The 22419-nt window shown below is 40.9% G+C and overlaps 2 protein-coding genes across 3 annotated transcripts; both read left to right on the top strand.

Annotated features, from left to right (window-relative positions):
• The first annotated feature begins 3171 nt into the window (after nucleotides 1-3171).
• On the top strand, nucleotides 3172-12397 carry LOC105058763 (ornithine transcarbamylase, chloroplastic). Its single transcript, XM_010941800.4, has 5 exons — nucleotides 3172-3433; nucleotides 4865-5199; nucleotides 7994-8125; nucleotides 8220-8495; nucleotides 11903-12397. Exons 1-5 carry the CDS (start codon nucleotides 3205-3207, stop codon nucleotides 12083-12085), a joined length of 1155 nt encoding a protein of 384 aa, XP_010940102.1. The 5' UTR covers nucleotides 3172-3204; the 3' UTR covers nucleotides 12086-12397.
• Nucleotides 12398-13888: 1491 nt separating this feature from the next.
• On the top strand, nucleotides 13889-22129 carry LOC105058761 (proteasome subunit alpha type-1). Of its 2 annotated transcripts, none has more exons than XM_010941798.4 (3): nucleotides 13889-14351; nucleotides 21147-21589; nucleotides 21902-22129. In XM_010941798.4, the coding sequence occupies exons 1-2, from the start codon at nucleotides 14001-14003 to the stop codon at nucleotides 21582-21584; spliced, it is 789 nt and encodes a 262-aa protein (XP_010940100.1). In that variant the 5' UTR covers nucleotides 13889-14000; the 3' UTR covers nucleotides 21585-21589; nucleotides 21902-22129. The 2 variants fall into 2 exon arrangements, with proteins under 2 accessions (XP_010940100.1, XP_010940101.1); XM_010941799.4 differs by having other exon boundaries at nucleotides 21893-22129.
• The last annotated feature ends 290 nt before the right edge of the window (nucleotides 22130-22419 follow it).

Here is a 22419-nt window from a genome sequence, read left to right as displayed (position 1 = left end):
TGGGAAGTTGGTCGACACCGCATCACCGGCCGACCTTCCTTCGTCACCCGACGCCATTGGGGCCTTCCCTCGACCGGACACCCAGGCCCTGACGTCGGAGAAGGACAGCAAGCTTGAGCCCGACCGAGTATCGACCGAAGGTGCGGTAGCAGCAGGCGCGGGTTGCTCGGGCTCGCGCGCCTCCTCCCGATCCTCTGCCGGCTGAGTAGCCGGCGCGCCGTCGATCGATTCATCGGCCGCCCTTCTCTTGGGCGAGGCTGCGCCCTCGCCCGACGGTCCCTCGGATGGGACTTCGACGAGCACTGTCAGTGCCGACAGTGCGATGACGGGCTCCGCCCCCGACCCAGTCGGCTCGCTCGGCGGAGCTACTTGGGGCCTCTTGGGAGGCCGCGATGGCCCGACCCCTTGCGCCGGCCTCTTCCGAACGGCGTACTGACGTACGTCGGCTGCCGTCAGTCTTGACCTCGACGGCATATCTGTAAACGACGACGGATGGTCAGCACCATAAAGGAAAGACAAAAAAAAAGGAGAAGAAAAATGAAAAACTGACCTAAGCGAGGGACCGGGCTGAGGCCGGCGTCGTACAAGGCCTGCTCAGTGACGAGCTCCCTCTGCTTCGGCACCGAGATGTCTTTCAGCCGGTTGAAGTCTTTCCGGTCCTCGCCTTCCACCCGACTGTTCTCGTTCGGTTCGGTTCGAAGATTCCCCCGACGGACAGGGAACCCCCAAGGAGTAGAAGAAGATGCGAAAAAGAACTGGTTCTTCCATCCGTGAATGGACGATGGAAGACCAGTAATAAAAGAAAGCCCCTTCCGAGGATTGAAATACCACCACCCTCGGGCTTTAGGGTGGGGTCGGAGGACGAAGAAAGCTCGAAAGAGGGAGATCTGAGGGTCTGTCGGTAAAAGCCGACACAGCAGAGCAAAACTGACTATTAGCCGAACCGAGTTCGGCGCGAGTTGCGCCGGGCATAGCCCGTAATAGTCAAGCACGTTTCGGACGAACTCCGGAATCGAAAAACGAAGGCCGGCCCGGGGGTCCTCAACGTAGAAGGCCACCTGGCCCTCAGGCGGGCTATTGACCCGACCATTGGCGCCAGGGGCGAACAGCCGAAACTGCTTCGGGATGCAATATTGCTCCCGGAGCCGATCGACGTTCAGCTCCGAAAGTGAAGAGACCTCCACCTCCGGGGTCGACCGAGGGTCGTCTGTCGGCTCTTCCGACTGACCTACTCGTGGGGATGTTCTGGCCATGGACCTGAACGAAGGGCGGAAAGCAAGGAGGAAGACGATGAAGATGGGGAAAGTCCTTAGAAGAAAAAGAGAAGACTCCTGAGAAGAAAGAAAACGGAGACGAGTACCTGGAATAGGGGATCACACGGGCAGAGTCTCGACGGCAAAGTGAGGGGGGCCAAAACCTGGATATGGACGACCCTGTATATATAGTATCCCCCGACGATCGAGATGAAGGCACGACCAACGAGGGATTCCCAGATCACGCCGCATGGCATCATCCGGGCCATCCATCGGCCCGATGGTTCGACGCACTCATCCTCAGATCGAGCCACGTCACCTCCATCCGCTCCAACGGACCCGTCCCAATGGCCATCTGCCACGTGGCACGGAGGTCATGACGTTTCGTATCCCCGAAGGGGCAGCGGGAACGGCGGTTTCCCTTCCCGATGGGACGAGACGTCTGGCACCGACGGGACAGGACGTCTTACACCGACAGGACGTCTGACACCGACAGGACGTCTGACGCCAGCGAATCACCCCGCATTCATGAGGCACCTGTCATCATGTCAACCCACGGTACGGTCGTCATACCAGCCCACGGGACGGTCGGAACTTGATACAGTGAAGATCCACTCCTTTCGCCTGACGCCGCCATCCAAACAAAGACATTGGTCAGCGCGCCATCCGACTCAGGAGTGGAGGGGGGCAACTGTTGGAGAATACCGACCGACCCCACTCATGCCGACTCATCGTCGGGCCTACACGTCCGACGCCCGGCTCCACCGACCGACCGACCGACGGGTGCCGTTACCGACCGATCGATGGCTACCGACCGACCGAGGATACGTCGGTCGGGCAGACTTTTTCCGCTCTCCCAACCGACTGCACTATGGAGTCCGATGCCCGACTCCACCAACGTGCCCGACTGACTGTCGGAGGGGCCCAAATTTTCACCCGACGCCCCTTAGCTGGCCGCCGACCTATGGTCGGTCGGCTCCTCCAATCGCCGTACTACTGCCAGAGACTGTCAGTCCTGACAGTGGCATGCGGCACTGCCGCCTAGGGGCATTATCCCACCTAAGGCATGGGTCAACCCTAGCGATTTGACAGTGCCACGACGATTTGACACCCTTACGGCGGCTCTAACAGTCCTCAGTGAGTTGACAATACTTCAATTGTCCGCGCCATTAATGACGGCGCCATATCATGCTCCACTATATATATCGGGGAAGACAACAGTGCTAGAGGTCGATTCGAAACCCCTGAACTCCCTCCTCTCTAGCTCTCTCTCGTTGAGCTCTTTGTTTTCATTTCACTGTTGCCTAGTCTCCTCTCTGATTTGACCGTCGGAGCTGCCTCCGGTCAGTGTGGACTTTCTTTTGCAGGCGCTCGTTTCCGGTGACCAGGCGATGAGGGGATTGGCCGCAACAGTGGTCTAGAAATTTAAACAAATCTATCGGAATACAACAACATTTTGGGAAAATAAATGAAGAGATCTACTACCACACATCCATATAATAAATATGAAAAATGCGACATATGATATAATCCGAGTCCGATGTTTGGTTCAAATACAAGGTTCATTCTTAACGAATCTACATCATAAATCAAAACTAGCGCATATAGACAACACTGGTCCAGCAGTCCAGACTTGGGTCCTTCGAAGGACCTGCTTTTGGACGGTCCTGATCGCATCTTTAGAAGAAGGGAGTCCCCAGTCCAACACCCCAAGACGCCCTTCACAGATTAATTTATACGGATAAAGGACCTACCGTCCGCCTTCCCATGAGATCCATCTCATCCGTTTGTAAGTGCTGGAAGAAGACGGAGGAGCATCGATGCGATAGATGGACAGCAGTAATCTTTCCACTACTTGTCAATTTTCTGAAAAGATAGGGGCATTTCCATAAATCCGACCTTTATATTAAATCCCAAGGAGACATCCTGCTGTACTTACAGTCAGGAAGCAATGGCGGCAGTGATCTCTGGTGGCCCATCCGTTCGTTCCGACGAGGCTATCTCCTCTTTGTCCTCGGCTTTCTCCGGCGGATTTTTTCGGCGATCTTCGTCGCTGTCGTCCTCTATCTCCTTCGCTTCTCGATCTTCTCCGGCCGGCCCCGGCGCCGTTCGCGGCCGTATCTCATGCCGGACTTCTGTCCCTACCCATTCCGTCCCTTCTTCCTCCAGGGAAGGAAATGGTGAGCGTCTTCTCCCCTAAGTTTCTCCTTCCTTTCGCTGTGATTAATGGCTTTTCGCGTCTCTCCTCTGCTGACGTGATCGAGGGTTGTATTAGGGTTTTTAGGATCGGACGATCCTGTACTGGTTTGAAAGTTTTTTGGTTTTATTTTGAGGTAGATTTCACCAGAGATATTTTGAGTTTTTTTTTTTTTGATATGATCGATTGGTGGTTTTATTTTCTTGGATGCTCTGAGAAGTTAAAGAATTAGTAGGTATCACCGTTCTTGATTCCCCTCCCCCCACCCCGGTACTGAGGACTGTGAAATCAGGTCTTATGTTGATATATGTTTCAAGAACTGCACAAAGTCTAATGGAAATGGAGTCTTCTTGATTTTTGAAATTTTAATTATTTTAATAATGATGATCTGATGGTGAATGCGGCGATTTTCTTCAATTCTCAGCTTGACACTCATTTCTTTCAAGAATGCTTAAAAGCTGGTAGAAGTGAGGTAATCCTCCAAGAGTAGCACAAAGTCTAATGGAAATGGAGTCTTCTTGATTTTTGAAATTTTAATTATTTTAATAATGATGATCTGATGGTGAATGCGGCGATTTTCTTCAATTCTCAGCTTGACACTCATTTCTTTCAAGAATGCTTAAAAGCTGGTAGAAGTGAGGTAATCCTCCAAGAGTAGAACTCAATCAATTGGAACTTAAGATATGATCAATTCCACGTGTATAAGAATCCTTAGATGGAAACTGTATGTTGTACTGTTGAGGTTTATTGCTCAAAAAATATTTAATGAGAGACACTTCAGCCTTAAGTCAATGGTTGATAGATTGTCTCATCTTTTACAAGTATCCCCGTAATAAATGAATGAAAGAATGAATAGAAGTGATTAACTATTAAGGATCACCAATGTATTGGCGATGCTTTATTTTGTGATTCCCATCATAGTATTTCATTATTGCAGTCCAATAAGTACTAGCATTAAGTAAATCATGAGTTCTTTTAGGGTTTTTTAATTGTTTTTGTAAAGAGTGTGTGAGTTTATGCGTCTTCAGTGGCCATGATCTGGTGGCTTTTGGATTTTTATGCTCACATACTTTGCTTAAAAAGTGGTTTCCCTAGAAATCCAGATTGGGACTTTCCACAATTGCCATTTTGCACAATTCTGAAGAACATATATAGAATATCTACAGGAGGATGTTGTCCCCTTTTCTTTAAGAGGAAAAAAGATTTCTCATAATGGGAAAAAGGAACTACTAGAAGTCTTTACTTCAAAAAATTTGGTGAATCCTATATACTATTTGGTCTAGCTACATGCTCAAGTAGGATACTAACTTATTAATCTTACATTAGCATCAATTGATGGTAGCTAACACAGTATCTTTAGGAACCCTTTTCCTTTAAACTTAATTTGACTTTTATCTATATCATTTTTAAACAGCTCAACCAGGCAAAAAAGACTTTCTCCACATCAGTGACTGTGACAAGGATACAATCTTGAAGATCCTAAATCATGCAGCTGAGGTCAAGGCACTGTTGAAATCAGGAGACAGAACGTTTCTCCCATTCAAAGGAAAGACAATGGCAATGATTTTTGCTAAGCCATCTATGAGGACTCGTGTTTCATTTGAAACAGGATTCTTCTTGCTTGGTGGGCATGCCATTTACCTAGGACCTGATGATATTCAGATGGGTAAGCGAGAGGAGACTCGTGATGTTGCCCGAGTGCTTTGTGGTTATAATGATATCATCATGGCACGTGTATTTGCTCACCAGGTATGATGGTGAGTTGCAATATCATTTTTGTTCCATTTGGAAATACCTTATGACTAATTTTTAACTCTACAAGACTGATCATATGCAGGTAAATCAGTGCTTAAACATTCTGATGTAATTGCATTATATGACCTTTTGTTTGGCATCTCTTTTTCTATATTTTAGATCATGTTTTATGTGAATATGTTGATGTGCTCAGGCAAATCTTTAGGTTATGATATTTGAGGTTGAATCACTCCTTGTCAAGGTGTGCAAAGTCCTGTAAGACTTGATCACGTGAGAACAGAATTGCAACTCAAAAAATAAGATGTTTTCTGAGACCATCCTTCATATATTAGCCTGATCCAACTGTGGTTTTCTGTTGGACCTGCATCTTAGTTATGCCATGCTGCACTGACCTTAAATTAAAGAAAACAAGGATTTCAATAACTTTCTGTGGATCATATTGATGACCTTTCTCCTAATTCAGCAGAATGGATTATGCTTGCAGAAAAAATAAAGAAGCAATTCGGATTATGCAGTAATTTCTTCCCAAATGTCTCAGAAATTATACAGGTAGGGCTTGGTCTAGATGCATATCTTATAAGATCAAGGGCAGATTAGAAACAACAAGGCCTAGAGTTGACTCGAGGATTGACATGACTGTAAATAGATTTTGTAACATGATGACAAGAAAGAGTGTTCTCTCTCTAAGTTAAAGCAGCTGATTTTTGTGCTTGAGCAAACAGAGAATCACCAAGCACTAGCCTTAGAGAAATGAGCCTGAGGCTGAAGACAAGGGAGAACTGCAGCCTGAAGAGAATGGATAGAACATGGGGGAGACTCATATAGAGAATAAGTGGATGAACCAATGCATCTATGAAACATTTTAGAGAACATTGCGGCTTCATGAGAGGAAAAGTCAAACATTGAAGCTATTTTCCTTAAGCAATTGATGGAAATTTGTGAGAATGGTGAGAGAAACTATCGTTAGGTCTATTATTTTTGTACACTTAAAGGAGATTTTTCTGAAGTGATGACAGAGAAAGACATTGAATGGGTAAACTAACTTCTACGAAACTTTTTTTGAAGATTGAAGTACTAAGTTTTTCTTTTCTTGTGCTCTTTTCTGCTTATTCAGCCTTCAAAAATCGATCATGTACACATTTAACATATCAAATTATTAATATATGTTCAATTCCCTGCGCCAAGATTGGAATTTCAACTGGATTTTTGCTATCTGGCTGAGCTAGTGGTGTTGATTAGGTATTGACACCTGCTTGGGCACTAATTCTGGAGTATTCTTTTAAATGAGTCTTGATCTTATATCCCAAAGCCTCAGAGAATCTAATACTGTCTCATCTTGCTATTATGTGACTAAAACATATCTAATAAACATAAATAATATAAAGAATGCTAACATCATAGTTATGATGCATTGTTGACCTTAATGTATGGTTCTTAATATTAATGGTTTAATTGCATCATTGTTTTTCTAAAAGGTCTTATTTCATTTTTTATGTTACAAATTTTCATTATGTGTACGATTAATGACTTGATTAACAATATTTTCTTTTTAAGAAGCATATCATTAATTGGCTGCATTATAGCACTATGAAAATCATGTAACTTGCCAACTTTTTGACTGCGTGGCTTTGCACCTAACATTTTTCAGGAAAAAAAATCCAAACTGCCCTTCCATTTCTTCCATCTTAACCTGCTTCACATATCCCATTCGCCACCATCTCTTAACAGTCTAAACTCAGCATGTAAATATTCAATAAGAAGTGATTTTTTACAATAAGGTCTTCATCCCTAATATTTTCTGGAGCACAATTTTTATTTCTTTGACCTGGATCAAGTGATAGGACTACAACCATCCATCAAATTTTCCTTCCTGTTTTGATGAAATTTAAGCCATCCATTCAGTATTCCTTCATCCTAGATCAATTATATGGGTTGCATGTGCCTAAGCTAGCTGATTGTTAATATAAACTCAAAATATGCATATGCATACAAAATATAGAATCCAACCATATAGAGCTCTGCTATCATATCCAATTTTCTCATCAGGAAATCCAATGGCTTGTACCAGTTCTCAGAAAACAGTTTGGAATCCAACTTGCCAGGCTTGATAATGTGCATATGGTGCAATTCTCAAGTGTGGTTGCATTTAGAATTGCATTATCATATATAATTAAACAAAGTCTGGGCAATGTGTTGGGCATTTACTGAATTTGTACAAATAGGTGCAATCCAAAATTGAACGTCACTAGGGTGAGAAAAAGCCTGTAAGAAATATTTTAGGTCAATTTTACTATCTACATATAGAACTTGGGAGATGAAGAGGTAAAATTGCCTGATATGCTCTGGTTGGTTAATGTCTATGATTATTGTGTTTGTTGGACAAGTGGAGTTGGATTCATGTGGTATTGATATAGACACTTCTGACCAGAAAGACATCTTGAACTCCCATTATGTATTCAGCTAGGATTTATAATTACTTGGTTTCATGCATCACAGTAGTTTATAGTAGAATATAGATCGATAGTTCTGAGAATTCCTTGGTATGGTATACCTTAGATGATCTTACAACCAAACATTCTAGGTCATGACATGAAGGAGTCATTCACCTTGAACTGGTAAATACACAATAGGATTTGTCATTTGACGTGCCTAGAATCCATTATGCATATTTGAAATCCATTCCTTTTTCCAAACAAAAGTACTTCCAAGATAATTTGCTTCCACAGTATGCTGCTTCCATAAGCATATGCAACTTTTAGTTCTTACTCTTTTTTTATGATGATGGCAGGATATTCTTGACTTGGCTGCATATGCTTCAGTGCCAATCATCAATGGTCTAAGTGACTATAACCACCCATGCCAAATAATGGCTGATGCACTGACAATTATAGAACATATTGGCCAGCTGGAAGGAACCAAGGTTAGCCACTTCCATGAAACTATCAGAGTTGCATAGACATACATTGCCAATTATGCATTTCAATCGAATTATGGTTTTCTAATGTTGTTTTCAGATTGTTTATGTTGGAGATGGGAACAATATTGTGCACTCATGGCTTCTGATGGCATCTGTGGTTCCGTTCCATTTTGTGTGTGCTTGCCCGAAAGGTTTTGAGCCAGATGAGAAGACTGTCGAGAAAGCAAGGAGTGCTGGAATCAGCAAGATTGAAATTACAAATGATCCCAGGGAAGCAGTAAGGGGGGCTGATGTGGTTTATTCTGATGTTTGGGCTAGTATGGGCCAAAAGGAGGAGGCTGCATATAGGAAGCAACAGTTCCAAGGGTTCCAGGTATCATCTGTCTCTTTCTCTCTATTTTTCCTTTTCCCCCTGTTTTTGGTTGCGTAAGCATAGTAAATTTTATGATGTAAAGTGAAAATTACAGTCAGCAACCAGGTTTGGGGCGTATCTCCAAATTATGTTTGTATGATCTCTATTAATTTAGGATGAGAACCTCAGACAAAACTTTTCTTCATGAGTCATTCGATGAATCCTTGATCTGAATGTTTAGGACCATGTCAGCATAGATTTTATGGACTAAATTTTATTCTCCTAAAAAAAAAAAAAAGCTGGTCTCTGCATCTTCAGTTCAGATTCTAGACACCTTGATAATCTTCATGTGACCTTTTATTGCTTAAGTATGCCGGCTAATATTGGATATTTTGGCTTTAATATATTTCGGTCTCTTTCAGTTTTTAAGATGATGTCCAAGTTTTTTGGTAGCTCAGCTTCCAGCAATTATTGTACTTTTGTTGTATTGAATTTTCTTTTCCACATCCCCAAAGGTTAGGGTGACAAGCATGTCCTCATGCTAAGAAATTGTTAACATAGAGATGTTTAAAAGGGAAAATCTTGGTAGTTGGATTGTTGCAACTATTATAGTTCAGAGCATTGAGATATTATGTAGAAGTGTAGTTGGTCTGATTAGATCTGAAGAGTACGTATGTGAGAGTCAAAGAATTCAGGGAAATCTTTTTATTACAGATAATACTGGAAGTATTGTATAGGTGAATTGGGCTTTTGTCAGTTTTGGCACAGCTCTTCCTTCCCTTTTAATGTCCCCTTTCCTATTATTTGGATAAAAACCAACCTAATCAGTTGGGGACTTAAGCTGGTTCAAGGCCAGATTACAGCCAATGGTTATGTTGGAAGCGGGCTAAGATTTTGTGCATATTAGTGTTGGAACAATTTTGGTTAAGTCTTCAAGGGTGGTAAACAGTAAAGTTTGGACAGACTCAATCCAGTTGACATATTGGATCCAGACTGGATCTAAGTTAGACTTAGATAGGTTGGATCTAGGTCTAGTTAGCTGATATTCATATGTTCCCATTGTTTATGTTAGGTAAAAGGTCTGATCAAGGATATACTTTGGAGTAGAGAATGAGCAATAAGCCAACAGCAACCAAGTTGGGAATACAAAATTGATGTGATTAGCACTTGCAAACAAGGTTTAACAGTATGTCCGAGATTAATTTTTAACACATAATAGGAAATGAATTATGAACTTATTTTTTTAGGGAATGAAGGATTAGATGAATAGCACCCTTAAGAATGGGACTGAAAACTTGCCTCTGCATGTGTTATACATGAAGAAAGATACATCTGAATGTGCTATCTAGTGGCTGTAGTATACCATCAAGGTGCTGGTTAGAGCTGAAGCAGTATGCAACCACTTAGCTTGGTTGCCTATGCAGCTTGTATTTTACAAAAGCTTAAAAATAGATAAATATGTAATAATAAATAAAAGAGCAGAAACACTGGATATATCTCATTAAAAATCAGGAGAGAGGAGAGAGGAGGGGAGAAAATTATTGAGTCAGGCCATAAATCCAGGGTGCGGGAATATGGCAGCTACTTGGGCACCCATCATGCAGACCAACCAGATCCACTCACAGAGTCACCCAGACCTTCTGTGGGGTAGTCAGAAGACCGCACATACACATATGCAGCTGCACAGAGCATAGACTGCTTCAGGGCAATGCTAGTGGCTTCTTAAGAATTAAGCATGTGCTTGTTGAGACATGCATCAATACCCTGGTGTTTGGATCCGTAAAGGCTAAATGGACCTGATGCTAAAATTTGAATTAGCAATGCCCTTGCAGAAATGGAAAAGGATGAATGATTGTAGCAGGAAGCAGAGGCAGAGAATTTTTTAGGTTTGTCTAGATGCCTGTACAAACTAGCTCTAAATTTGCCCCGTATGGCTGCTGGTGAGGACAAGTTAGCGGTGAGAGGGAAGAATTCCTCTGATTGGGAAAATTATATAATGCCAAAAGACTGGGATAGTGGAGGTCACCTTCGAGAAGGATTTCAATATTTTTATTTTTATTTTTATTTTTTGGTATTGTGCACTTTGTGGAAGCCTCAACACGTGCAGTCCTCAAGTTTGTTCTTCCTTGCAACTCTATCTCTGGTCGCATCTTGAGTTTATCCAAGGACAGCTTATTCTCTATCTAAATAGTCGTGCCTGATTTGACATGATAATGGAAGGTGATACCTGTTAGGTGTGCCAATGTGCTCAAAGGCCTCAAGCCAATGCCATTGTGTGGTGGATAGGCTGATCAAGGTTTTAAATTCCATGGAATGGGGTTGTCTTAATTTTTTCATGGAATGGAATGCGCCGCCGTCTAATCCTGTCCTGACACTGGAGATAGGAGACGTTCCAAGATGTCCCGATCGGGATATTGGGACGATGGCAAGATGACCCTATCCTAACATATGAGATGGTACCCTATCTTGGTGTCTCTGCTGGATGTCTCATTGGGATCTAAATCCTTGAGGCTGATAAGCTTCCTATGAAAGACATGAAGGCAGCTAAGATTCATTTTATGTAGTGGATGAGGATTGATGAAGTGATATGTAACTGCCGCAGTGTGAGAGTCTTGCATGCATGACACGAACATAGAAAACAAGAGGATGTTAGATGAATAGGTGGCCAAACTGTTGAGGGTTTAAATGAGTGCATTAGCACGTTAATTGGTGCTAAGAGGACCATTAGAGGCAGAGCAAGCATTTTTGGCATTTTTGAGAGGCCTGGAGACTGGAATTAACACAAGCTGAAGAGCTGCAGTACTTTGTGTGGGGTGTGTGGGTGTGTGTGCATGGTGCGATGTGCATGCATGTGTATGTGCACGTGTGAGTGCATGTGTGCGAGAGAGAGACAGAGAGAGAGAGAGAGTACACTGCATGCTAGCAAGCTATATTTGCGACCCAATTTTCTAAAATTTGGCTGTGGAGAAGATTAGTTTTGGTGTTCAAAGCCGCGGAAACAAAATAAGACACGTCTTTTGACTTGTTTTAGTTGGATATGTCATCTGTTTTCTTAGTTATAGCAAGTAAATGCAGTACCAATAATATTTCGTCCAAGCATGGCACAGAATTTCATCTTGATTGCTGTTGCAAGTGCTTTGGAGCTTGTTTGTTGGGACCATAGTTTTTTTAAATTCATTTATGGTTACTTACCTCTGGTGAACCCTGATAGAGTTACCCAGGATGAAATAAGCACAAACCTTGTACGCTGTCGCTGATCATCTGACCCTTTATGCCAGTAACGGCAGTTAATTTTATCGTGGGATCATGCAAGTGACCTTTTACGAGTGAACCGGAACTCAAACTTCCACCTGGCTAAATTCTTTCAACCAGACATTGTATTAGCGCATCTTGTTAAAAATTGCATTATTCTTTGTGCTGCGTGGCAGGTTGATGAAGCCTTGATGAAGATCGCAGGGCCGAAGGCTTACTTCATGCATTGCCTACCAGCGGAGAGAGGGATAGAAGTTACCGACGGGGTTATTGAAGCTCCAAACTCTATTGTCTTTCCCCAGGCTGAGAACCGGATGCATGCTCAGAATGCCATTATGCTCCACCTCTTTGGGGTCTGACATGCCATCACAAGTTTCCATAAAATAAAGACACAACTGGGTTGCTTGATGAGTTTTGTCACTTTTGCTCCCATTAGAATGTCGTATAGACTTGTGACTGTAGGTTTTTGTCAGGTTTGAAACGGAAATATTGTTCTAGGTGGCTGATGGGAACTTTCAGCTGTGTCAAACTCCTTTTTCTCGGGTGCGAACTTTCAGCGTTGCCAAACCTCCTCTGCCGCACCACTCCCTCTCTTCACCATGCGTGTATGTGTGAGATCAGAATTTCATATTTCAATTAATGCTACTGGGATCTACCAAAAAAATTATGAATGCTACTGAGAACGATACATATGCGTCCGGTGCAATTAAAAAAAGAAAAAAAAAGGAAGAATGCTTGAAAATCAAATATGGCTTAACTAAGAGGAACCAGAGCCTCTGGCATTATTTTGCTTGTCTGAAGAGTTCTGCTATAATGATGCACCACTCTCACCATTGTCTCACAAAATAAGTCGAATGATTTTCCACTGTCAACATCTGATGTTTCTTTGGCTTCACTGGAACACAGGAGGATTTGGCTTGATGTATAACAAGTGTGCATGACTCCTTGCATGTCAGCTCTGGAACAAGGTCCACTCTTTCTCTAGGATGCTTAGAAGGGAACTGAAAGCCGATTGGGACCCCCATCATCACGTTGGAGTAAAAATTCTACCTGCAGCATGTACGTACATGCTATAGAACATCTCATGGTCACGTTATAGCAGATTTGTGCTTCTCACAGGCTCAAAACTAGGGTAGACGGGACTCCAAGGGCACTCTGCGAACGATCGTTAGCCTTTCACTGTGACCCCACGGGGGCGCTATTCCTCCCGATGTACGAATAAGAAAAGCAGCAGAGGAAGTTTTTCAGATATCAAAGTTTCTAAGGAGGAAGTTGGCTTTACCAACCAAAAAAAAAAAAAAGAGGAGGAAGTTGGAAATAATTGAAAACCTATACATTATATTAGAAAATAAAAAATCAAATTGAGTTAGGAAATGCTTCTCTGAAGTTCTTTTGGCAAACTTAATTCCCTTTTCAATGAAGGTTTTAAGCTGATGGGCAACAGCACGGGAGGCAAGTTCCAGGACCAGGGAGAAGGGGGGGTAGGCTTGCTCCATGAAGTGGCAACGTTGGTAGCCGGATAGATGGACGGCACTTGCACTTCGTGCACATATATGCAAGCCACTTGGTCGAGCAGGAGAAAAGAGTGCTTTAGATATGCAGGGAACACCAAGCTTTTCCGGTAGGCATGGTATTTAATATCCATCTTTTCCCTCTAAAGAATTCAAGTGAAATTCTTTCATGATGCGGCACGTTCCGGACTTTTGTGTAGTGTCCATCTTCCAAGAAGCACATACAGTCTAGAACTGATCAGAGAGGTAGCCTTTGGGGTTTTCACTTAGCTAGATTCATGTATTTAAGCAGTAATTTTTTTTTTTATTAAGAGAAACACTCAAACAGTACATAGAAATCTAAGAATCCATGACTTCCAGAACCCAATCGTAGGAGCTTACAGTTTAGGAAACTGCAAGCTGCCGTAGTCCAGTCACCAAGCTAACCATCCAACCGGTACACATGGAAAAAAACGAATTTCCTAGACGTATCAAACAACACAAACCATCGTGCAGCGTCCGGTTGGAACCCATCGTCACCCAACGATAAAAGGCACATAGATGTCATTTCGGATCCAGATCCCGACCCGACCCCCGACCCGATACCTGAACATAGAGAGCGCCTTCGGAAGCAAGTAAACCCAGGCAAGCCCTGGCTCAAAAGCCGAAGTATATATCAATTTTTGGTAGATCTAAAGAGGCTTGAATCCTCCGAATTAAAACCCCAAGAAGAAGAAGAAGAATATCGCAGTGGGAAGAAAGCGTAGTAGGAGGCGGCAGAGCGATGTTTCGGAACCAGTACGACACGGACGTGACGACATGGAGCCCGGCGGGGCGGCTGTTCCAGGTGGAGTACGCGATGGAGGCGGTGAAGCAAGGGTCGGCGGCGATCGGGCTCCGGTCGGCGACCCACGTGGTGCTGGCGACGGTGAACAAGGCGGCCTCCGAGCTTTCGTCCCACCAGAAGAAGGTCTTCAAGGTGGATGACCACATCGGCGTCGCCATCGCCGGTCTCACCGCCGACGGCCGCGTCCTGTCCCGCTTCCTTCGTTCCGAGTGCATCAACCACACCTTCGTCTACGAGTCCCCTCTCCCCGTCTCTCGCCTCGTCGTCCATCTCGCCGACAAGGCCCAGGTTCAGAGTCTTCACAACCCTAAACCCGTCCCATCTCGAGATTTCTTTCTCGATCTCTTTCATCTTTTAGCAAATCTAACGGAATATGTAAGGGAATGAGGTGAATTGCTTTGATTATGGGTAATGATCACTTCGTGTTCGATGTTATGCTTCTTCTTCTTCCTAATGTTAGGGTTTTGGAGGAAAACAATTTTACCTAGGTGAGCTTTTTACGACCCCTGGATGATTAATCCCCTTGGATCAGAATAGGGTTTAGAAGTCGACATGTATTCGAGTAGATCCAACTTAGCCCTCTATCTTCTGGATTGCTTCATTCTAGAGTGCGACTTGATTTAGTTTTTGGGTGCGGTGTTTTTTTTGAAGCCAGACAGTTGCGTTGCCGAGTTGTTAGCAAGGATCAGGACCTATTTTAAGTTCTAAAACCAAAATCCTGGATTACATTTTTGAGTCTGGTCCAATTAGTCAGGGATAATCTTTTGCTAGATGCTGATCTAATGTTATTAGAAAAAATGGTTTTAAGGCATGGACCTGGATATTTAGTGGCCTTGAATTACAGTTTCTTTATGAGTCCTTTCACATGCTGTCTCCTTCATCTATTTTGCTGTTCATGATTCTTCTTGTTGAATTCTGATAACATTTACTCCTCAGCCTATATAATTTCCGTAGTTATTTCTCATTGAAGGCAGCCTGTGCATCAATTCTTGGTAAGTTGGCATCCTCATTAAAGTCGTCTATCTTCTTCTCACATAACCATAAAGGATGCTGTTTACCTTGATGCTTTCTGTGTGGATGGAGCTTGTTGTTAGCCATTATCTACCTTATGCTTCATTACTGTGAAGTCTTCTTTTTATTACTCTTAATGCACAAACAAACCTCTTTGATTATGTTGTGCTTTTTATCATGACATCCATTTTTTTTTATTACACATGATATCCAAGTTGAAAGGAGTCTTTACACTTCCTTGGAAGTAGCAAATGGTGACAGAGAACTCTTCTACTGTGGAATGTATTCTTCATCAAAACCTCCTTCATTCTTCTCTATTGTAGTTTCTAACCAACTACAAATTGGAATATGTGGTCATCATGTCATATTCTTATAGTGGCATAGATGGTGACACTAAATCAAGTTTTAATTTCTAATCCCACCATGTTAGACACAAAGAACTTGTCACATTTCTGTGAAGATCAGTATAGGTGGGTTGAGAAACAGTTTTTATTCATGTGTTGTAAAACCTCCTAACCTTGGATATCATGTTTGTGGCCCATAATTGATGGATTTACTATCAACCATAGGGCTGTAACAAGCTGGATTTGGGCCAACCATCCCGGGCCCATCCCAGCCCAAAGTAAATACTTGATTTCTTTTTTAACATTTTGCTCGCATATCTAGACCAAGATCACCCAAGAATGGTGCTGCTTCTTGCCTATTTCTTGCCCTAGCCAACCGGTATCACTTCTCTCTTGAACATTTGGCTTTGATGAATTCTGGCTTGTTAGAGCTTTGAAAAATTGAACTAACAAATCTTCCCGAAACTTCCATTTTTAATTTTGGTTTAGTTTCTCATGGTTCTATTGGTCATTTTGAAAGTCAATCTCTTAGTATGTAAGGTCCATTGGTTATTATGAAAGTTAATTTATTCTGATAACTAGCTGATATTTACAGGATAAGTGGTTAATTAGTTATATTTTAGGATATATTTGTGGAGGCTTGTACTTTTGTTATTGTGGAGAATATTTTGAACAAAGTCATATGTATTCATCGCATTCCTGTCAAGCTCTACATTTGATGCTATTTTGAGCTTTTTGGTATATTTTTTCCTCATCTTGCGTCCATATTACCTGGTGTCGTCTCGTCCTTTTTTGTACTTTTAGCAATGAAAATAGAAATACTTTCCTCGCTAGAGCTTCATGAGATCTTTTTTATACATGTCTATATCATCTTAATCAATTTCCATGACTTTGTACTTATTATTTGTAGCTCCTACACCTCCTCTAAAATATAATTGTTAAAATTTCTGAGACTTGATATATAGGAAGTGCTCAACGGATGTTTCTTGGATGATGAGTTTAGAATGAAAAATTCTAGGATGATTTGAACTCTTTTGGCCTTAGTAGAGGTTGCTTAGAGAAAACCCTATAAAGGAATATGTGTTTTAGGAAAGGCAGATTGTGATTACAAATTGCTGTAAGAAAATTTTGAATGATGGAATTAGTCAGCCACAAGGTGGCTTATAAAACGTTACAAGTAGCACTTGGGTTGATATTGATCAGTAGCTACCCTTTCTCTTAAATACCTTTCTGGAGTTGCAGTTACAGGAGGGGATTTAGAAGTCTCACAAATTAATGGTAGATTATAAAAATTATGGTGAAATTTGGGTATTTTCCTTTGCCATATGGTCTGATCTTGGGCTGAAGATCCTCCAAACGGATGGTGTTTCTTTTTTTTTTTTTGGTTGGGGTGGGGGTGGTGGTAGAGGGATGGGAGGGGGGTTGGTGGTTAACTAGCATTATTTTGTGCTGATGAATTGGTAATAGGTTCTAGGCGGACGACACATGAGCTGCTGGCCTTTTTGTCTCTTTCTCCAGGTCATATTCTGACATTGGTGGCAAATTGTCAAACAAGATGCCTTAGAGAAAAATCATCATATATTTGAAATATCCTATATGGTAAGAGTATGATGAGACTCTTCTGTTTTCAAATGATCATATCCACCTCCCATTATTCAGGAGAATGTTGATGGGATCAAGTAACTGATGTAGTGAATGTGATTAATTGATTGCTTGGTTTTTAATGTCTAAAAGATCAGTGAGGTAATGTGAATGAAGGTTTACATTTTACTGCAAAATAGCTTTATTGCAAAATGTTAAGCTATTACAACATAGTTGTTGAGCAGCTTATCAAGACCTCATTTTAAATAAAAAGATATATAGCATATGTTCTTGTCCACTTAGTGATTAGTGTTGCCAAAAATTTACCCAATCTAATGTTCATGTCAAAATATTGGCTTGGAGCGATACATATTGAGAGTTGATAGCTTATTACATGACATGGCGCACCACACTCTTGCTTCATCTTTAGATAATGAACGTCAGGATTTTCAAATCATGCGGTATCATAGACTAAAGCAAGGTTCACTATCTCGATACCAGACCCCATACTGGTTTCATTCTATCACAATGTCGGTATATGGTACAGACCAGTTTGATAGTATTGGTATGGCATGATACTTTATACCAGTACTAGTACGGTATGGGGCGGTACGGAAAACACCGGACTAAAGTGCACTTTTTGTCTTCTTAGCAACACTTGGATGATTGGAAACAAATGTCTGGTTGCATTAAACAGAAATGAATTAGTAGATTTTGTTTCATTGGTGATTTGACATGTAAGATAGTTTAGATGGTGCATGATGGGGATCTACATGAAGTTTCCAGCACAGCATAATATGATATGGTCCTTGAAGATCTATGGGTTTGGATGATTTATGCTAGGGGTATTTCTAAGTGGTAACTTTGCATCAGATCTGGTGCTCAAATAAAGGATCACGAGATCTTTGCCCTAGAAGATTAGAATATTCCTAACTGATCTGATGTTCGTAGCTTTCTTGCATGTTTTTCTTTCAGTTCTCTGAAAATCTCTAATTGTTCCTTATTTCTTGTTGTGAAGGTCAATGTTTGGATTTTTCTGAAAGCATCTGCAATAGGATATGTCACAAACATAGCCTTGCGGAAGATATCTAATTTTTCTTGTGAAGGACAGGGCATACTTGCATATCTCATACTGTCTTTAGGCCTTAGTGACATGTCACAAATATGCTTACATTAGAAGGCCATGCACCAAAATGTATCCACCTAGTGTTTTTGAATGCTGCTCCAAAAAATTGCATATCAGTTGATAGATAATGTTACCCATCATATTTATTGACATATATTTGTACTTTTTCTTTCTGGGGAAACAACTTCTGCTACAGTTGATGTTTATTTGCTCCCAGCTTTTGAGAATTTGTTTTTGTTAAATGTTCCTTTCTGGATTTTTATTTTTCTCCTGCAGTAGTTTTGGTTCGGGAGTGTTAAATAACAACGCCCTTGCTCTGTTGTTTATCAATGATATATGTTAAAAAAACCAATCATGTCTCTTAAACAATCAAAACTTGTTTAAGAGATCTGATTGGTTCTTAAAGTGCTATGAACTGAAGTGGTATGTTTCCAAAAAATTATGGTCAAATTTCTTGTTTCCAGAAATGCCTGCCAAACTAAACCTAAATTGGATGTTAAGGCTTTCGATGTTCCAATACTTAAGCCTTACCATTTATATCCAGGTGAGCAAATTAAATGTTTATTCAATAGTTAGTTCTCTTGATAAGAGATCTAGGATAATCTCAGTCCACTTTTAAACCACGAGCTTTTACTATATAGGCTGGAATCATTATATATCTGATCTAAAAGAAAGTTTTCTGGTATGAATCTTATACCACGATAAAAGAAGAAGAAGAAGAAGCTAAATTTGATTCTATTGGGTTCTATTATAATTGCTTTCTCTGTTTTGTGTTCTTTAAATGCTATTACCACTTAAAAGCTATTTATGAAATGATAATTTGGTAGGAATAGAAATTGAAATATGGCTTAGTTCAAATGTTGAAGCAAAGTGACACCAATTTCACTCACCATGGATTCATTTATTAGACATCTGGAAGGGAAAAAAAAGTGAGATACACGGAAGAGTAGTGCACTAGTGCAGCTAATTTGGTAGGAATAGAAATTGAAATATGGCTCAGTTCAAATGTTGTAGCAAAGTGACACCAATTTCACTCACCATGGATTCATGTATTAGACATTGGAAGGGGGAAAAAAAGTGAGATACACAGAAGAGTAGTGCACTAGTGCAGCTCACTTTGCTTTTTGATGCTCCGCTCGCAGCTTCACTTGAGAAGACCTGAATGATAATGAAGATAGCTCATAGGTTTAAAGCAAGGTAAATGCAGTGAAATGTTTTAAGATGTTTGATTGCTGCATGCTTTGGAAACTTAAAGCTATGCATATAAGATGTTGATGGGTTATTTAAATGCTATTGCCTAATAAACACTACTAGTGAAATGATAATTTGGTGGGAATAGAAATTGAAATATGGCCTCAATTCAAATGTGGTAGCAAAGTGAATCCAATTCAACCACCATGGATTCGTGTATATAAGAGTTGAATGACAACGAAGATAGCTGATAGGTTTAAAGCAAGGTAAATGCAGTGAAGTGCTTTAAGTTGTTGATTGCAGGATGCCTTAGAAACTTAAAGACATACCATAAAACATCAATGGGAACTGGGATGTCCTGCAAATTGTATTTTGAAGAATAGCCGTAAAGAGGTTTACATGATACAATGACCTGGTGATTACTTCTGAGTGAAGGAGTTCACTGTCGTTACCGTTAGTAAAGTTTTAATGTGCATAACTATGCAACTACAGAACTTGTCTACATTTTGAGAGCTGCCAACTCGAAAAGTAAGCTCACTAATACTTCTTCACTCTTGTGCTACTGTCTTGGTTTGTAGACAAAATGGAAAATATTCTGGTCTGATCTAAATCTTAAAATATCCTCTGACATGAACTGTAATTAGAAGAGAATGGGACTCTGCAGTGTGATCCCCTATGCAAGTTAATTCATCAATTTGCATACTAGTTTAGCCATTTCTGTAAGATGAGGAAAGTGAAAATTGGAGGTGTCTCTAATTATATTAACAATTCCGTTAATTTGGTGCCAATGAAAGAGAACTGTTGGTACCCAGATACACATTTGACAATTTAGATGTTTTTCCCCCTTTTTCCTTTAAAGCCTACGGAATTTATTTTGTATTGGTACAATTGTTTATTGTTCTTGTCTAACTTTTCTTATTTTGTACTTTTGCTGAATGATTGATGTTACTTTTCTTTTTATGCTTCACTTTCTGGATAAACAAAATTCACTTTGGAATTTTTATTCTTCATTTTCAAGAGTACATAATTTTGCTTCATTGTTAATTTACTATGTGTCCCCTCAAAAAAAAAAAAAAGAAGGTTTCTATGCAGAAAACAGAAAAACAGACACTTAACCATGTACAAATGCTGAATATTCTAACATTTTGGCAAATGAATTTTTAGTTACCTTGTAATTTTTGATATTGAAGAAATACATGAGCCATTCTTTACAAATATGCATCAACGCATAAGTGTAGATTGGTTTAGCTCCACAATTGATGTGGAAGTTCACATGTGGACACACTTCTCTGCCTTTTTCACATGACAATTCCCAAAAAATGTATGAAGACCAATCAGATTGAATGCTTGCAATGTTGATTCACTTGATCAATCTGTGGTCAAAATTTGAAGTTCTAAGTTCCAATTTTGTACTGACCGACCCTGTTAATCTTTTATCGATATCAGCACTTCTAGGTATCATCTCACGTCCTTTTGTAATTTTCTTCTGAACCCCCTTGTTGCTGTATATTGTGAAAGATGTTTTATAGATGGATAGGATCCAATTTAAACTAAAAATATTCTTGAATTATTGAGGGCCATTGTCTTCTAGCATGACACACTTTCTTCTTTGCCCATGTGTTTTTAAGTAGTTAATTTAAATAGTTAGGTGGTCTACTTGTAATATGTTGATTTTATGTAGTCCATTTATTTTTTTGTTTAAATCCGGAAAGCCATTTCTTAGTTAAGTCTGAACCTGCAATCTGTACTTTAAGATCTTAAAGAGAATTCTGGATTCTATAATTTTTTTCAAGAGGACATATTTTGCATTACGGGCATTGCCTATTTCAGGTCTGCACACAGCGATCCTGGAAAAGGCCCTACGGAGTGGGCCTGCTGGTTGCTGGATTGGATGAAACGGGAGCTCACCTATATTATAACTGCCCCAGTGGAAACTACTTCGAGTATCAAGCATTTGCAATTGGATCCCGGTCGCAAGCGGCAAAAACTTATTTGGAGCGCAGATTTCAGGCTTTCAACAACTACCCTCGTGAAGAACTGATAAAAGATGCCCTTTCTGCCATTAAAGAAACGCTACAGGGTGAGAAGCTGACCAGTGCCATCTGCACTGTTGCTGTTGTTGGGGTTGGAGAGCCATTTCATGTCATCGATCAGAAAACCATACAGGAAGTGATAGACTCTATGGAGATTAGGGAGGAAGCTGCTGCCGATCCGGGTACCATGCAAGAGGAGGATAAGAGCTCAGAAGCTGCACCAATGGATATTTGATTCAGGTAGAATTATGCCATCATTATTGTGTCGACATACTGAAGAAAAAATGGTGTTTGAGAATCCTGTGATTTTGAATACTCTAAAATTTGCGTTGTTTCTCATGCTTCAATTTCTGAGGATTTGTCATGTGATTCAGACAAATCTTTGGATTTACAAACATGGCTTGAAATAGGGTAAACAGGCAGTTTAGTCAACTTCTAAGTATGAAGATTTCTTATCAGTGATGCCAATGCTTTTGGAACATTGCTTTGAGAGTAGAAATAATTATTTACAGGGAATTATGAGCATCAATATATTAATTTCAGTCCTTTCAGGTCGGGAGTTCTTTTTGAGGCATGAGGTTTTGAAATTCCTCGCTGCAGCGTGGGAACTTTGGACGTTAACCCGCATGATGACAGGTTTTTTGGGCCCAAAGGACTGTAAACTGTCAACCTTTCATTGCATCATCTTGCGTCTCTCCGCCATATTTCGTATCTATTGAATGTTGTGCAAAACTAGTGAACGAATGTGCTACTTGAGTAAAGTTTGGCTTGACTTTGGAATTGCCCAGAGAGTCAATTTCCATCTACAAATTCCCAACTATAGGTCTAATGTGTTTGATCTTTAGAGAGCCTGCTCTGCTTTCTGTATGAACGTTACGATGCCTTTTTCTTCTCAATTTTTTGTGAAAAATAGGCTATATCATTTTTTTCACAATCAGTAATAGCGTAAATTTCGTTTAGAAAGCTCCAAATGAATGTAACTCGATTAAAAAAGATGTATAAAATCTTTAAGTGAGCCCAAATAATCCAAACACTTCAGTCATCGGTGCATTCACTCACGAAGCCTGAGC

This window comes from Elaeis guineensis, chromosome 15, assembly GCF_000442705.2.
Source record: "Elaeis guineensis isolate ETL-2024a chromosome 15, EG11, whole genome shotgun sequence".
NCBI classification, from domain to species: domain Eukaryota; kingdom Viridiplantae; phylum Streptophyta; class Magnoliopsida; order Arecales; family Arecaceae; genus Elaeis; species Elaeis guineensis.
Note: the sequence above shows the minus strand (reverse complement) of the source record. Positions and strands in the feature narration are given on the sequence as shown.

Coding starts and splice junctions, on each gene's coding strand:
- LOC105058761 (XM_010941798.4), top strand. CDS start 14,001: ATGTTTCGGAACCAGTACGACACGGACGTGACGACATGGAGCCCGGCG. Junction 14,352..21,146: donor ATCTCGCCGACAAGGCCCAG/GTTCAGAGTCTT, acceptor TGCCTATTTCAG/GTCTGCACACAGCGATCCTG.
- LOC105058763 (XM_010941800.4), top strand. CDS start 3,205: ATGGCGGCAGTGATCTCTGGTGGCCCATCCGTTCGTTCCGACGAGGCT. Junction 3,434..4,864: donor TTCCTCCAGGGAAGGAAATG/GTGAGCGTCTTC, acceptor ATTTTTAAACAG/CTCAACCAGGCAAAAAAGAC. Junction 5,200..7,993: donor CACGTGTATTTGCTCACCAG/GTATGATGGTGA, acceptor TGATGATGGCAG/GATATTCTTGACTTGGCTGC.